The 17011-nt window shown below is 44.9% G+C and overlaps 2 protein-coding genes across 3 annotated transcripts; both read right to left on the minus strand.

Moving 5' to 3' along the window:
• Positions 1-319: 319 nt before the first annotated feature.
• Positions 320-2690, minus strand: MYF5 (myogenic factor 5). Of its 2 annotated transcripts, XM_074951330.1 has the most exons (3): positions 2190-2690; positions 1285-1360; positions 320-986 (listed from the first exon to the last, which is right to left on the minus strand). In XM_074951330.1, the coding sequence occupies exons 1-3, from the start codon at positions 2688-2690 to the stop codon at positions 799-801; spliced, it is 765 nt and encodes a 254-aa protein (XP_074807431.1). In that variant the 3' UTR covers positions 320-798. The 2 variants fall into 2 exon arrangements, with proteins under 2 accessions (XP_074807431.1, XP_074807439.1); XM_074951338.1 differs by lacking the exon at positions 1285-1360.
• A 7431-nt stretch (positions 2691-10121) lies between these two features.
• MYF6 (myogenic factor 6) lies at positions 10122-11586 on the minus strand. The gene is made up of 3 exons (XM_074951350.1): positions 11068-11586; positions 10677-10767; positions 10122-10293 (listed from the first exon to the last, which is right to left on the minus strand). Exons 1-3 carry the CDS (start codon positions 11584-11586, stop codon positions 10175-10177), a joined length of 729 nt encoding a protein of 242 aa, XP_074807451.1. The 3' UTR covers positions 10122-10174.
• Between the last annotated feature and the right edge of the window lie 5425 nt (positions 11587-17011).

Consider the following 17011-nt stretch of genomic DNA (forward strand, 5'->3'; position numbering starts at 1 on the left):
TTAAATGTGCAATGTGTGATACCATTATTAGCCTGGTGAATTCAAAGATTTTGTAAGCATATGGAAGAGCTACCAATCATAAAAAAGTGGCTAGAGTCCTGAATATTTGGAACTGGTTTAAAGAACCACAAAAGGAACTACTTCTGTAATAACACATTTGATTTATAGCAGGATTTTTCAGAATACCGTGTATTCCCAGCCCTTGACAATTTCAGTTGCTTTTATTTTGAGAACCCCTTCTCCCCCCAGAAATACTGACGTGCTTACAACAAAAAGCATCCCATGCATGGAAATAACAAAATATACAGCATTAGGCAACAATGTTGTCTGTGTATTTCATACATTTGTATCTGATGAGAGGAATATGTTTAATATTGTTTGCAAGTGAGCTCTCCCTTGCTTTGCTGTTTCAGGTGGAATGAAAGTGCCTCCTCGCCCCAGGAAAGTTAAGAAATACCAGTATGAAAATATAATGTCAGCATCGCTATAAAAACTTTGCAGGAAGCCGCTTCTGTTTACTGAGTACAGTGTTTACCCTCGCCAAAAAGTTAGCCTGGTAACAATATAATAAAAGTCAGACAAGTACTAAAATGTGTCAAGAATGCTTTAGTTAAATACGTCTCGTGGCAACATTATTCACAAATATACAGTTTAAAAAGCTTCTCCTTTATATCCACAGGTTGAACCGCCCGGATTCCACGTGCATAGCTCGTTCGCCGAGAGGCGCGGCTGTTCCTTGTGTGATGCCTTTCTCCCCACGTAAAAGCAGTGGAGGGAGTTGGTTTCAAGTCTCAGAGCTCATAATACGTGATAGATGAGCCTGGAATGAGGAGGGGTCCTAGGGGTGCCTGGCTGGGACTCGAGGCTGGCGTTTGCAGGGAGGGAGGCGGTGTCCCCAAGCGGCAGCGTCGCTTGATCGGAGGGGGAGGAGATACGATCCACGATGCTGGATAAACAGTCCAAGCTGGACAGTGTAGTGCTTTTGTCTGTGGAACAGAGTAAGGCGAAAGTGATCGGTAAATCCTTACATGCATCAAGAAACGTGCATTAACTCACTAACGAGCTACGATTTAATTTCCAACCCAGGCACATATCCCCAGCCAGCCCCGGGGAGTCCAGGCGCCGACACGCAACACACACCATCGCCTGTAAATATCACTGGCTGGCAGAGCTCGGGAGCGTGAAAACTCATGGCTGATGGTGCCTCGCGCGCTACATCGATGCCGCCTTACCCAGGGCGCAGCTGCGCTACTAAGCTGGCCCGGGAAGTGGGTTCAGTCTTACCGGTGTGAAGGTCCGGGCAATAGACAGCGTCAAACCTGCCGCTCCGCTGGGGCCAGGCCGGGCTGGTGCATTCAGCCTGCAAGAGACAAGAAATGAGCGCACCGACCCCGGGGGGGGGCGACTTTGCCCGCTGACTTCCAACGGCCTGAGCCGGGGGGGGACCCTAAAACCCCACCGCGCCTTCGCCCTTCCCCGGCACCTTGGCTTACTCGAGCTCGGTTCCCAGCGGCTCTGTGGCTGAGGGGCAGCGTGGCAAAAGGCGAACCCACCCGCAATGTGCGCCGCGTTAGCCGTGGAGAATGGCTTGGTAGCCGGAGGAAGGCGAGCCAGGAAGAGGACACTTTCCCTGGCACCGATGGAGCAAACGCGCTCGGGAAAAAACGCATCAACAGCTCCTCTGGGCCAGGCTTCAGCTGGGTGGGTTCCCCTCTTGCCCTCTAGTTTTGTCATGAAGACTGTAAAGTTACTGGGGGCGGTGGGGGTGGGGAAGCAAAGGCTTCACTCCCTAGTCTCAGTTCTCCGCCTTCCCTGCGGTGTTTCGTGACAGCTCGGCTACAAAACACGAAGGAGAATTGACGAGCGTTGAATGGTGAACGCTGTGATCCCTAACCAGGAGCTTGGTTTCTAGTTAGCTTCATCCCCTGCAGGGCAACAAAGCTGCCCCCTTTGCACATATGAAGTCCCCCACCCCCCCAGCACCGCAAGGCTGTCTGCGTGCAGAACACCATGTGAATTACATCCTGGAAAGGGACCATTTCCTAAGCGCACTCAGTGTTTCCGTGGGATCTTAATAAACGCATCCCCTTTTCACTCTTCTACCTTTAGACCACAAAGCAGTCACGGAGTAACCTGCCTGTGTCGGCACGTTCACAACCTAAAGAGTGAGCGAAACGTCCGCCTCTTACCATCCCGTCCGAGTAGCTGGAAGTTGGGCTGGTGGGTTCAGAGCAGCTCTGTCCTGGCAAGCTGTAGTAGTTTTCGACCTGCTCTCTCAAGAGCTCCTGCAGGCTTTCGATGTACCGGATGGCGTTTCTGAGGATCTCCACTTTGGGGAGCCTTTGGTTGGGGTTGGCCGTGGTGCACCTTTTCAGCGTGTCAAAAGCCTGGTTCACTTTCTTCAGTCGCCTCCTCTCGCGCATGGTCGCTGCCTTCCTCCGGTCCATGGTAGTGGACTTCCTCTTGCAGGCTTTGCAAGCCCACATGAGGCAGTGCCCGGCCTGATGATGCCCTGTGGGGGCTCTGACATGCTCCTCTTCGTCGGACCATGGGCCGTCTGTTTTGTGGGCTCCAAACGCAGCCAGTCCCCGTTCAAAATCCTCCCCGAACTCGCCTTCAGGGGAAGAGATGCAGGAGCTGTCATAGAAGAACTCGGATGGAGAAAACTGGCAACTGTCCATCACCTCCATCTTTACAGCCCCTAATACAGAGCGGTGCTTGGTCTGGACTGCAGCGAGCCAGGCTCAGCAAGTCACGCTGCAATTTTCTTGGGCAAGTTCCTAAGTAATTAGGGATGCGAGACAAAGTGTCCTTCCTCTGGGGCACGGGGCTCTTTATATATACATGTTGTTATGGGAGGCTGGTCCAGAGAGGCTAGTCTTTATTAGCATATCCCTCCACAACCCCTACTGGGGCTGTCTGGGCAAACCCCCTTCAATCCCCAGGAGACAACTTGCTGTGCACCGCTCCTTTTGACTGTCTGATGAGTTTATTACATTTTAACTTGCATAGACTTTTTCGAAGTAGTGATTGTAACAACTGAAAAGTTAGAATAAAGTAGGAGATTCGCAATTTGGTGTGAAAAATAAAGAGCAGGAACGGAGGGAAAGAAACCCTAAAACGTGACATTTCCTGCATATAAGCCTCTTCCAACACAGTATGGAGTAAATAGGATACCGTCTCACCTTATTCGTCATATTCACGGGAATTAAATGGTGAACGCTTTTAATCATTTGATTTTTCTCACAATCAATGCTACAGTTCGAACCAGACTGGCTCACTTTGTTTTGATAGGTGTGATCCGTTTTCTTCATTTTGCTGGGGGATGTTTTGCCCTTTGGTTCGATTATTTATATAGTTTAAAAAAAAAGACATAAAGCTAGAAAATCATTCCTGCGTAACAATAATATTGTCAGTTAACAATGAAGGGGGGCATTTCAGGTAAATTTCAGGTTTTAGTGCTCCCTGAGCATGTCAGAAACGGTACTCACAGAAGACAATTGTATTTGTTTGCCTGAGAAAATCTCTCTTCCACCCTTTGCTCTCTTCCCTGTGGCCTGCTGGTGCTAGAGGCACCAGCAGAGCAGTGCTTTGGGTTTGCTAATTTTCTGCTTTCAGACAAACTTGTACCGTTACAGATGCGTCCCAGCTGTCAGTGCAACAAACCCCTCCTGGAAGTGTAAAATTTCTAACCCCACAATCCCCGAGTAACTTTACACAAGTCGGTGACAAAAGCCTTCCAGAGACCTAGTAGCAGATCATTGAAACTGTTAAAGGGCCATTAAAGTGGTAATGAAGCCATTTAACAGGCATTTGCCAAAGCGCAGGAACCCTTTGGCCACATTCAGCTGGCTTTTATATGTTAGGAAAATGTGTTATCTGGGTTAAATAAAACGGTTTCCAAACGACCCCTCAGAAATTCCCATGCGATGCCAGTCATGCTCAGTACCCTGCAGAAGTATTTTTGACTAACCGCCCTGAAGAAGCAGCTGACCTAACCAGTGAGTTTACTTCTTGGTCTAATGATTTTATTCAAACCCCCTTTAAGTAAAGGAGCCTGGCAGGGAATTCTGTGTCAGCAAGGTGATTAAACTACTGCCTTGAGGCAGGCTGTGAACCGCGATCACTTTTGAAAAGGAGAAATTGGGCGTCAGTTTGGAGCAGGTAGCCGGAAAAGCCACGTCTCTCTTTGTACCGTGTACCCCAAGCTCCATGCCACCCAGAGGAGAATCCATCTGACAACTGATCGATAACTGTTCACTTCCCTTGGGGGGATGTTATTATTGCTTTAAGGTGAAAACCGACTTTAAAATATATCAGAGGAAGAAATAGAAGGTTGAATAAATAAAACCCTGCCCACACCCCTTCAAAAAGTTGGAACATAATTATCTCAGCGGTTGGAAAGGCTACATCTGTCCTGTTCCAGTTTATTTAGGGCCATAAACGGGCAGCGAGCCCCCTTTGAAATGAATACTGTATTAAAGCCATAGGGCTGATAAAGGACTAGAGTTACAGAGAAGGAAAGCTCTGAATTTCAGCTCTCTCCATTGAAGTCCGGGTTGACATTCAGCTGACCACGTTTGAAACGTTGCAGTTCTCAGTGGTTCTGAAAGAAATCATCGGCCAGATAAGGCGGTTCTGGTCAGCCGTAACTTGAAGACTTTCTTGGAGTGTAGCACACGGATATTTTAATGTAGCACGTTCAGGCTGGCTAAAATAGACCTGCTTACAGATTTATGCTTTGCGCACAAATAAACTTGGTCTTTAAAGTGCTAGTTACACTGGTCTGATCAGCTTTCGATGGTTTCTCTCCAAGGGTGTACAAGATACCTTGTAGTAACAATGCCAACCCCCTCTGGCATGCCTTACACAATATTGTCTGTGTCTCTCCTTGCATTCGAATCTGTAGCGCCTTATTCAGACTGTTTGCGGTTGTTTAGAAATGGGCCCTTCCCAAGAGGCTCAGGGGAATTCTGAAGGTTGTTTCCCTTCTTCCTGAATCTTTGGGAAAAAGATGCTGTCACTCAGGAAAATCTGTAATTAGTATCCCTTAGAGGTGCCAGCTTCCTTTTGGAAAGCGATCTCAAAACAAATTTGCAAACATGCAGCAAAGCCGGCGAGTAAAACTAAAAGAAGCAGGAAAAAACATAAACTACAAGGTTGTTTAATGAGGCTGCTGCGAGGGGGGTCGGAGGGGTGGTGGGGTTTTGAGATCTGGGGATTGAAGTGCCGAGAATGGGACAACACAACTTTTAAACTCTTGTTAAAACAGAGAAAAGAATAGAGAGAGATTTTTTTTAAATAGCAAGAAATCTTCACAGAAGAAAAGAACACAGCATTTCAAAGGCGTCCCTCAGCCAGCAGGAATCGCACTTTTAAATATTATAACACATTTTTGACTCGTTTACGATTATTTTTCCCCACTATAAAAGAAGGAATAGGTTTTTTTTAAAGAGCAAAATTACTGAACAGCAGATTTTATTTCATGACCTTTCTCCCCTCTTCTGAAATGGCTTAACTTTACTTCGAAAAACAGAAGAAAACAATGAAACACCAAACCAAACAAGGGAAGTGTTACATAGTTCAATTTGACAACATGTGCGTAAAACGTGTAGGAATGAAATGTAAATATCAGTGTATGAAAATATTATCACATACTGCTACCATCTTTACAGATATGACCCGAAGTTTAACCACTGGGGCGTGAGAAGTGAAGAGATTGTGTGCCAATGCGTGTGGGGTACTGATTGCAGAACACAATTTCCCTTGTTGGGGCTGTGTTAATGTTGTACTTTAAAAGCACCAGATCTTATATATAATTAATTGTAACGACAGCTGAAGCCAAGAGGCAGTTACTGTAGTCCTCACTTTAAGCAAAACTCCCATTGAGTTTGTCTGAGAAAACTCAGGGGTCAGGACTACAAATATTTAACAGCTGAGTCTAAACTTATTGAGGTTTTATTTTGGGGGCATCCTTTATTAAAAATACACATTACAATCCCAGCCAAGAAAATACAGAGGAAATTAGCTGTTCTCGAAAATTCAGGCAAAATCCCAATTGGGGTCGGTGGAACTTTTGCCTGAGTGTAGACTGCAGGATAAGAATTTGTTCCAGTGTATATCAATAATGGTGTGCAGGATTCATTTTGTGAAGTGTTATTCCTTTAGTTCAAATTGCTTTTAGGAATGCTAAACCGGTGGAAGTTTTAGCTCCTGGATAGATAGCCAAGTCAGTAATAACCGTGCCAGCCGAGGTCCCCTTCAGCAATCCGCCTCCAGAACTAACTAGGAACAAAAACTCTTTCCCAGTTGGGCCTGTATTAAGGGGATTCCAACAACGTGCTAAACTTTTGGTTCCATCAAGCTCTGGGAACTGCGCGCACCTAAGTAAACACATTAGTACCTGCCAGAGCTGCGGGAAGGATTTGTATAGAAGCCAGCTGAAGAAGACATTGGCCTCTGCTTGCATTCTGGGACTCCCAAGAGAGATCAAAGGGACACGAGGGTTTTTAGCAGCCTTGAGAATGGGAAAAGTTGCTAGTCCCCGCTGCTACAGAAGGGAAAACCCAAGCGAGCACATGGCTGAGTGATTCAAGCCCTCTCACACACCTCCAGCTCTCTCTCTCTCCTCCCGGTGAAAACAGCCACACTTGCCATAAAAGGGCAAAGCTCTGGCAAAATGCTAGCCTGGGTCCCCACAGCCACATAACGATCCTACCAAGTGCTCCTTATGAATGTTCGTTCAAACTTTTCCCTTTGCATATAGCTGCATCGCACCAGTGTGCCGTGGTCTTCTCGGATTTCATCAACAACTCCGGAGCCAATCGCGGCTCTGCTCCTCTGCCCCTGAAGTTGGTGACAGTTTTACCCCAACGAGAAGCGGGCCCACTCTCTGTTAATCTGAATGTATTTCATTTCGTTTCATCCTTTCACTTGGGAAGAGAACATTACATTTGTCCGTCAGTAGTTAGTGGGGATTGAAACCCAGTCTCATCTACCTTTATCTTTCCCCACCACCTTTGTACCCACATTTCATCTGTTCCACCAGGGTATTCTAGTCCCCAGGGGAACCTTAACTGCAGTGACTGTCTATAGTGCGTCAAGTGAATGATCGCACTGTTTCATTCCATAGTATATTACAATAGCTGTTGGATCATGAAATGAATGGGCCCCTCCCCACTACTCTCAATATAAATAAATACACAAGCTATAAGTTATGCAATACAGGTGAAGCTGCAGGAGCCAGGCCTTAAAAGGGACGTTTGGGGAGTCATGTTCCAGGAGCTTTGCTCCACATTTAATAAAATGTAGGCAGAAAATCACTTTCATTAGTTTAAACCTGATAACTTTGCGCCCAACCCCCTCTGGAAAGAGGCTAGATTAAATCACAAACTGCTTATCTTTACCGAGTTATTACCTCTTGATTTTGTGCTTCCAGGGCCCTGTTTGCTTTGGCTTTAGACTTAGGTAAAGATTACCGTTATTAATATCAAACAAAAACATTTTAATTGCAAACACACTGAGGACTTTCATTGGGAAGCCTTGCATGTCAGCGACAGCCATTGAGGTCACAGGGAGTCTCTTTGGGAAATATTTTCTTTATTTAATGAAAAACCTTCTTTACTCAAACTTATTCCAAACAATTTCTCATGTTACCCCGTTGCTGGAAACGACACGGATTTCGGGGTCCAAACACAGCCGGCCAAATCGTCTCTTGACGTCCATATTAGGATGTGAATAAAACCAACCCGTGAGCGAGAGGAAGAAAAAGAGCTCTTCCTTCCCCCCCCCTTGACCCCCCCCCCCCAAGGTGTGCATGAGATGCTCAAGAAATTCTCCTTTTGAGGAGAGTTACAATGTTAAGGCCAGATCCGACCCTCTGTACTCAGGAAAAGTAAAGCTAGTGAGAGTTTTGCTTGAGTGGTACTAGATGGGGACCCTCCTCTTACATGCTTAGGCATTGAACTAGGTTATTAAGAACACTAACAGCTTCTAGCATGGGTTAAAAGCTTCTTTGTATATTTCTGATCGAGCTAAAGCTCTGCATGAGAGCCAGGACAACAGCCACCCTCTCTTACCAAAAGCAATCGATTTTTGTGTGGAAAACCATATTCTTTGGAAGTGTAGATTTCCAAAGGTCCTGCCCGCTGTTATTTCTATACAGCAGACAGTTTATTTCAGACGTGGCGGGGGGCGGGGGGGGGAATACAATTATTTATCATTGCTTGAGACACACAGATCCCAGCATTCAACAACTGGAAATGCCCTTGTTTAAATGGCAGACTTAAAAACATAAAAACCACCACCACTCACCCAAATAACGTGGGCACCGGCGAGCTGTTATAGCCGGCGACGAGGCCAGCATAGGAAGGGAGGAATAGCAAATAGTTTTGTAACGGAGAGTTTCTGGCTGCAGCTGAGTGAGAGCTTTGTCTTTCGCCATCCATTACTCCCCCCATGCCGGCTAAGAAGGGACATGGGAGTGACACTGTATTTTTAAATCTAAAGGATTCAAGTTAGAGCGGAGGTGAGAAAGGGACATTTTAACTGCTCGGCAATGGGACGTTTCCTCTTGTTAGTTACCATGAAGTGGTGGGGAGCTGGGGGGAGAAACTCAGCGGTTTAGTTTCTTGGTGGTCGCCCCTTCGCGAGATTATAAACAAATCTGTTACGAGCCCTAAAGTCCTCACTGGGAGTAGCTCCTGCTTTTCCACCCTCAACTCTAGGGTTTGTTTTTCTACAGCACTGACTGAAAGGCTTCACGTGTTGTTTTTCCTCCTCGGCCCCACTTTCAGCCACTTAACTCTTTCCGCCCCTGGGGGCCCTAAGCTCCCCCTGCAGGGGAGGAGAAGGCGGTAGGAGTCACCTTTCTTCGAAAGAAGTCTCTGCCCCCTCGACCCCACGGGAGCTGGCTCCTGTCACAGCCCTTTGCTGTCCATTAGGAAACCAGCCAGGCCCATAAATTCTGCTGCAAACAGGGGTTGGGTGCAAGTCCTCCAGCCCCAAAAAGAAATTCAGAGAAGAATTCAGGAGACATAGGGAGCTGGTCAATTAAACATGGGAGTCTGACTGACCCTCTCCCAGACATTGCTTGGTATAACAGGCTTCCCCCTTCCAGGCTCCTCCAAGCATGTGCAGCTCAGCAGGTCAAACATGCGGGGTAAATATAGCCCCGAGTCAGTCAGGAGCCGAGTGGAAGCGCTTTCCCCAGCGATATAATGAAACGACTGTAGATCCACTGCGTTTTCCACCGAGGGAGACCGAAGGGAGGCACTGGCCTGGGTGAAGGTAGGCCGCCTACAATCCTACACCCAGCAGCAGTCACAAATCTCAGCTGTGGAAGGCTGCTAATGCAAAATAAGAGGAACTGCATTAAGGCATTCTGTGCTGTTCTGAGTAGAAGAGAAACTGTTTAGACAGTTAAAGAGACGCTGCCCTGGATGGAAATATTTGCAACCTCTTAATTTAAACACGTTTTATTTGCATTGACCGAACTGGGTCCTGATCTCGCTGAAGTCAATGGCAAAATGTCATTCTAATGGGAGCAGGATCGGGCCCACAATTTAAAGTAACAATGGGTCGCGGGGCTGGGAACTTTGTAACACAAAGAACTTTATTTTACATACCCATGAAATCTGGTCGTTCTTATATACAATATCACATTCCACAATTTAAATATATATCTATGTATCCGGTTTACATAAAAAAGTACTAAAAGTATGTACAAAAACACAACCTAAGAACTCTTTAAATAATACAGGAAATCCAAACAACAGCTTCACTCAGACAGGAATGAACTTTTTGTTGAGTATTATACAAAGTGGATCACCAGAAAACAAGTAAATATATTAAATAAAAAAGGAGTGGTCTATACAACATAGAAAGAAAGAAAGAAAGAAAGAAAGAAAGAAAGAAAGAAAGAAAGAAAGAAAGAAAGAAAGAAAGAAAGAAAGAAAGAAAGAAAGAAAGAAAGAAAGAAAAAGAGCTGGATTGTACAATTATTTGAGGAACATGTCTTTTTAAGAAGATTCAATTTTATCTGCCTACCAGTGCCTTTAACAAGGCCCCTGTCTGGGATTGATAAAATATTAAATTAATTCATTATTTCATTTATAGGGTGTGGGGTGAGTTCCTTGTTATCTGCTTTCAAAATACTACCAGGCCAAATGTAGATCTACTTCTCTACCACTTCTTCCACGCTGGGAAGTTTGGGATCTTCTGAAGAAATACTGTCCACTATCGAAGAAAGACAACGAAGGCTGCTAGAAGCTGAAGATTCAACGATGGAGGCTCCTAGTTAATAAATAATAAATAAATAATGATAATAAATACTTAAAAAAATAATAAAGATAAATAGAGTGTTTGGTTTAGTTTTGTTAAACAGGGATCGATAGACAGCAGGAAATGACAGAAAGGAACATAGCCCTAAGAAAGAGAAGATCTAACAAGGACCGATATTCAAATATTAGGAAAAGGAAACAACACCTGTGAGCAAAATTACAATAGCTATATAGCGGCGTACTATACAGTAACAGTGTTCATTTTTCTTAGCACTGTCAGTAAGAGGTTTTTTTCCACTAACGGAATAGATCCATTTCTCTTTCTCTCTCTCTCTCACACACACACACACACGGATAAATACATTGCGCACACATAAAGAGAATCCTGAAGTTTACCTTCTTTGGCGTTGATTGTTAGCACTCTGGAATGATCAGAAACATTTTGCCAGTCGGAGCTGCAGGTGCTCAGGAAATCTGAACTTGGGATCTGAGGTAAACATGCAGAGCGCAGAGGAAAGAGAGAGAGAGAGAGAGAGAGAGAGAGAGAAAACATGTATTAGCAAAGAGGATCGCTGCTCCTCGGGGCAGCCTGGGTGCCTGCTGGACTTCTCAACGACGACTTATATACTTCCCTCGCGAAGTCTGCTAAATACTCGTTAGCTTGCCCGGCGCTCTGGATTGACAGACTGCATTAAGGAAGGGGAAGAGGGGGAGAAAAAAAGCGGAAGGCGGTTTCGCAGCTGACTTTCGGGGGCAGGAGGGGACTGAGTACAATCGCTGTGCTTACATTTCCCTGCTTGGGGCTGAAGCTAAAAGGGTCTCCCCCAATCTCCTGCATTTTCTCCTGCTGATCCAGCCTGTGCAGGAGATCCTGCAGCTTCTCTATGTAGCTGATGGCACTCCTCAGGATCTCCACCTTGGGCAGCCGCTGGTTGGGGTTTGCCACAGTCCTCCTTTTCAGAGCCTCGAAGGCTTCATTGATCTTCTTCAGCCGCCTCCTCTCCCTCAGGGTGGCTGCTTTCCTCCTGTCGGTGGGGGCCGATTTCCTCTTGCAGGTCTTACAAGCCCAGATCAAACACTGGCCGGGGCAATGAGGGGGTTGTAGGCCCGGGGGTGCCAGCACATGCTCCTCTCCACTGCTGTCACTCCCAGCCTCTGGGGGCATTTGGTCCTGACAGGGGGACAAAGTGCCATCGCTGCCTGGGTACAGAGGGGACCCCTCTGCCATCTCCAGCGGCTGTAGAGCTCCATGTTCTCCGTCCAAGTAGAAGAAATAGGAGCTAGTTTCAAAAAGGTCCATCATCATGCTCTCCCCTTGGCCTCTCTGCCTGCTGGAGTTGGGTGATAGGCTCAAAAAAAACCCAGAGGAGCCACCCAGATGGAATTTAATTAGTGCAGTGACATAAGTCCCCCTGCTTTATATATAGTAGCTGCTGAAACCCTATCCAACTTTTAGCTGTCGCGGTGCATCACCCTCCAAATCTGATCCCAACCAGTCTCCTGGCCTCCGCCTGGGGAACATCTCGGGGGGGGGAGGGGGGGAATAAAAATCGCAAACCAGCTCGTGAACGCGGGATGAAGTGGAAAAGCAAAGGTGGATTTGGGGGAATAATTCCAAAGGGCAGCGGCCACCCCTCTGTGCGAATCTGCCCTGTTCAGATGTTGGGGGGGCATTTTAGGACAAACAGCGGAGCTTAAAACGGAAACCTCTTCTCCTTCCCTCCTCTGGTGCTAAATATAGGTGTATAGAGCGAGGTTTCAAAGGCAACGGTTACTCTCCAAATAGACGAGTTAATATTTTCAGAAGAGTCCATGCTATTTTTTCCCCCTCTTCGAAACATGCCATTCCTGTGACCCAAACCAGTAGTGCCAGCCCAAGGTTATAAGTGGTACACACTCTTCTGCAATGTACACTTGCAGGAAGGCTGTCAAGGCATAGCTCAGCTTGGACGACCAGGCAACATCTCTTCCACGGATCATTATATGTTATTGGCACCGTTACTAAGTTAAGCATTGTACTTACACCCATTGTAAGTTTCAGTGTCTGGTGATCACAGTTATCGATCGTAGGGCAAACTGGGGCGCTCTATATCCTAAAAACCCAGCTGTCCTGGAGAAGGGATATATCAGGAGCAAAGCACAATCTTATCCTGTATCTGCCACTCATCCCCCTGAGTCTCAGCCCACCAGATGCAAAATCATGTGTAATTTCTTTCCTTGTCTGATTACAGTTTGCAGATATTAACAACAACAAATGTAAAAATAAAGAACTAAGCCCATGAAATATCACCAATTCTATCCACCTGTCCTTCAAACTCAATCCTTTGGGAAGGGATCCATTATCCTGCTGCTAAGTTCCCCGAATTATAATGGAATTGATCATTGGATCGACTGATCCTCAGAAACTGATTGTGAACTGATACTTCCATTGAGATTAGGGGCTCATGAATCAATGGGATTTTGGTTCTGACTGAGTAAATACTGCAGGATCGGGCCCCATGTCCCTCTTCATAAATCATGGCAATGTCTGGTTTTAAATGGATCCACAAAAGTTCAACATGCTCATTTAAACTACTAGTTTCAATACAAAAGAGTACAGTATTTAGAATGTAAGCTCTTTGAGCCAAGGACTCTCTCCCATGTGTTGTACAGTGCTTCGCACAAAGGGGCCCCAATCTCTATTATGTCTGCTAGCTGCAACTGTAATATACGTAATAAATCATAACATGCTCTATAGAGATAGATACAGATAGATACAGAAGCTGGGAATGAGCGACAGAGGATGATTACTTGTTCGGTTCATTCCCTCTGGGGCACCTGGCATTGGCCACTGTTGGAAGACAGGATACTGAGCTAGATGGACCCATGGTCTGACCCAATAGGGCCAGTCTTATGTTCATATTGTTTCAAAGGATGCTTCAAAACAAATGTAATTACATTTTGATTCCTGACCAATGGAATCAACTCTAAGTCTGATTGTGTTTAGCTATCGAAGGCTATATTTAATAAATAGTACATACGTTAAATCTGTTGTAAATATATGTGGGTGTCCCCCATTTTTCTTATTTCCTTCCTTCCTTCATCAGAGGGAATGCTGGGGGTTGGCACTGCAGAAGAAAAAAAATAGAAGTGTCCCAAACTAAAACGTCCTGGAAAAAAATCCAAACAAACTGTGATGCAAAAGGAAACATAAAAAATAAATGAAATGGAAAGTAATTGATATTAAATAGAGCACTGAGGTGGGAAGCTGGCTTTCAGTTGCGTTGAACATGTTAATGTGACCAACAATATTTCATTCGACTGACAGCAAACTAGTGAATATTACCTTAATAGCTTGAAATTTGTTGTCCCAACTCTCTCTCTCTCCACATCAAACATCTGTATATGAGAAATGATACAAGAGTGCTCTACAAAACAGATATACCTGTATATATGTTGACAAAGTTAGAAAGATTGCCAATAGGTAACATTGTCTATAAGTTAGGAGGGTCAATAAAGTTGTGCACTTCAAATGGCTTCTCCAATATGTACTAGAAACTCGTATGTTTGTGATTCCTTTTGCTCCAGAACAACTGTCTCTCTTTTATACCACACTTGGTGTCACACACCTACTGCTATGTTCTGATGGCCCTGAACTCACTAGCTGCATCTACTTACATTATTACAACCGACACCAACATGATTGCACCAGTTCAAGTTGCAGTGGTGCATTGCAGCTACACTAGGCATCCTATTTCAGGTCCACACACAGCCATTCCCTTTTTAAGTTGTAGGTCCTGTCAACTGTTGCACCTGTCTCAACATCCATGGCAAAATTCCTTGGAACAAGTAAATAACATCTATTTGTACCCTTGAACTGTTTGGTTTGGCTGAGCATCATGTGGAGGTGAATGAATTTTCTTGAGCTTTTGGGGGTTGAATATATCATTACTGTGTTACTTTTAGCTAATAGCTCTTGATCTGTCTTGTCTCTAATAAGTCGCCAGGACCAGATGGTATTCATTCAAGAGTTCTGAAGGAACTCAAGTATGAAATTGCAGAACTCCTAATTGTGGTATGTAACTTATTGCTTAAATCAGCCTCTGTACCAGATGACTGAAGGGTAGCTAAAGTAACACCAATTTTAAAAAAATGTTCCCTTGGTGATCCTGGCAATTACAGGCCAGTAAGCCTAACTTCAGTACCAGGCAAATTGATTGAAACTATAATACAGAACAGAATTATCAGACACAGAGACAAACATGATACTTTGGGGAAGACTCAATACAGCTATTGTAAAAGGAAATCGTGCCTCACCAATTTTTAGAATTATTTGAGGGTGTCAACAAGCATGTGGACAAGGATGATCCAGTGGATATAGTGTACTTGGACTTTCAGAAAGCATTTGACAAAAGTCCCACAGCAGAGGGTCTTAAGCAATGTAAACAGTCATGGGATAAGAGGGAAGGTCCTCTCATGGTTAAAAAGATAGGAAACAAAAGGTAGGAGATAATGGTTAGTTTTCACAATGGAGAGAGGAAAAAGCAGGGTCTGCCAAGGATCTGTACTAGGGTCTTTGCTGTTCAATATATTCATAAATGATCTGGAAAAGGGGGTGAACAGTGAGGTGGCAAAATTTGCAGACAATACAAAATCATGCAACATAGTTAAGTCCAAAGTCCAAAGCTGCCAAGAGTTACTAAGGGATCTCACTAAATTGGGTGATTGAGAAACAGAAATTTAAATGTTGGTAAGTGCAAAGTAATTCCCATGGAAAACGTAATCCCAACTATACATACAAAATAAAGTTACCTTTCAAGAAAGATCTTGGAATCATCACGGATAGCTCTCCGAAAACATCTGCCCAATGTGCAGTGGCAGTCAAAAAAGCAAACAGAATGTTAGGAACCATTAGGAAAGGGATAGATAGTAAGACAGTAAATATCATAATGCCACTACATAAATCCATGCTACATCCACATCTTGAATGCTGAGTGCAGTTCTGGTCGCCCTATCTCAAAAAAGATATATTAGAATAGTAAAGGTACAGAGAAGAGCAACAAAATGACTAGGAGTATGGGGCTGCTTCCATATGAGGAGAAATTCAAAAGACTGAGATTGTTCAGCTTAGAAAAGAGATAACTAAGAAGGGATATGATAGAGGTCTATAAAATCATGAATGGTGTGAAGAAAGTGAATAGGGATGCCTTATTTACCCCTTCACATAACACAAGAGCTAGGGGTCACCAAATGAAATTAATAGGCAGCAGGTTTAAATAAACATGAGGAAGTACCTCTTCATACACAGAGTCAACCTGTGGAACTAATTGCCAGGGGAGGTTGTGAAGGCCAAAAATAGAACTGTGTTAAAAATGAATTAGACAGGTTCATGGAGGATAGGTCCATTAATGACTATTAGCCAAGACAGTCATGGACACAACCCCATGCTCTGGGTGTCTCTAAACCTCTGACTGCCAGAAGTTGGGACTGGATGACAGGGATGGATCACTCAGTAAAGTGCCCTGTTCAGTTCACTCCCTCTGAAACATCTGGCCACTGTTGGAAGACAGGATACTGGGCTAGAGGGGCCATACATTTGACCCAGTAGGGCCAGTCATATATTCTTATGTGTTTTTCAGATCTCAGAGAGGTAGAAAGCTGCTGGAACAGTACCCAGACTACTGTGGCAATCTTCCACAGAGTAAGTACATTGGTGGCTTATTGTATGTTTATGATGTGGCTGCTGACTAGCAAGTGATTTTTGTCGTCTTTTTTTTTTTTTTTAAGCTAAAAAGAGGGATGACCTTGCAGTTCAGGCATGAATTGGAACTCAGGAGCTCTGGAGCCAATTCTCTGCTCTGCCACACACTTCCTGGGTGACCTTGGGTAAGTCACTGAGGTCCAGATCCTCAAAGGTAGTTAGGCACCTAACTCACATTGAAATCAGTGGCAGTTTGGCACCTAAATACCTTTAAGAATTTGTGCCTTGATCTCTCTACAGGGGTGCTGGAACAGAGGGGACCAGGGGGCCAAGGCTTAAACTCCCTCATAGATTTCCACTGCAACTTCAACAACCACCACCCATCCACTAAACTCTCTCTAGAACACTCTCACACCAGCATCAACTTCCTGGACACCACAACCAGCTTCAGCTATGGAACCCTACAGACACCCATATACAAGAAACCCCTGGATCACCACAGTCACATTCATAGAGCCAGTAACCACCCCAACTGCACCAAGAAATCTATGATCTGCAGCCAAATGCTCAGATACCACAGAATACGCTCTGAGGAGAAAGTCCGGGATATACACTTTAACACACTTAAAAACACTTTCACCAAACAAGGACACTCCACCAGAGAAGTAGATAGCATCATGGAATGGGCCACCCAAATACCCCGAGACAAGCTGCTTCAATACAGAAATAAAACCCCCTTTGACTGCACACCCCTAGTTGTCACCTACCACCCCACACTGGAACCCATATGGGGTATCATCAACCAACTATAACTCATACTCAATGGGAACCTTATCCTGAAAGAAATCTTTCCTGAACCCCCACCCGGATTTACAATTTATCTCCAGCATACATAAGGTGTACATAGATAGATTAGATAAAACAGACTAGCTAGGCCAGCAAACAGACAACAGACACCAAGGGGACCCTGAGTAAAGGTCAGAGCCCTGATGTCTCTGTCGCTGTATGGAGGGGCCTAGCCTCCACAAGTTTCCTGAGGTCTGTTGGTATT

This window comes from Natator depressus, chromosome 1 (genome assembly GCF_965152275.1).
Source record: "Natator depressus isolate rNatDep1 chromosome 1, rNatDep2.hap1, whole genome shotgun sequence".
NCBI lineage: Eukaryota > Metazoa > Chordata > Testudines > Cheloniidae > Natator > Natator depressus.

Excerpts from the sequence above, each read along its gene's own strand:
- MYF5 (XM_074951330.1), bottom strand. The coding sequence starts at position 2,690 with ATGGAGGTGATGGACAGTTGCCAGTTTTCTCCATCCGAGTTCTTCTAT. Across the intron at positions 1,361-2,189 it reads CCAGCTACTCGGACGGGATG|GCTGAATGCACCAGCCCGGC; the intron begins GTAAGAGGCGGA and ends TGTCTCTTGCAG. Across the intron at positions 987-1,284 it reads TTGCCCGGACCTTCACACCG|ACAAAAGCACTACACTGTCC; the intron begins GTAAGACTGAAC and ends TCTGTTCCACAG.
- MYF6 (XM_074951350.1), bottom strand. The coding sequence starts at position 11,586 with ATGATGATGGACCTTTTTGAAACTAGCTCCTATTTCTTCTACTTGGAC. Across the intron at positions 10,768-11,067 it reads TCAGCCCCAAGCAGGGAAAT|ATCCCAAGTTCAGATTTCCT; the intron begins GTAAGCACAGCG and ends TGTTTACCTCAG. Across the intron at positions 10,294-10,676 it reads AACAATCAACGCCAAAGAAG|GAGCCTCCATCGTTGAATCT; the intron begins GTAAACTTCAGG and ends TTTATTAACTAG.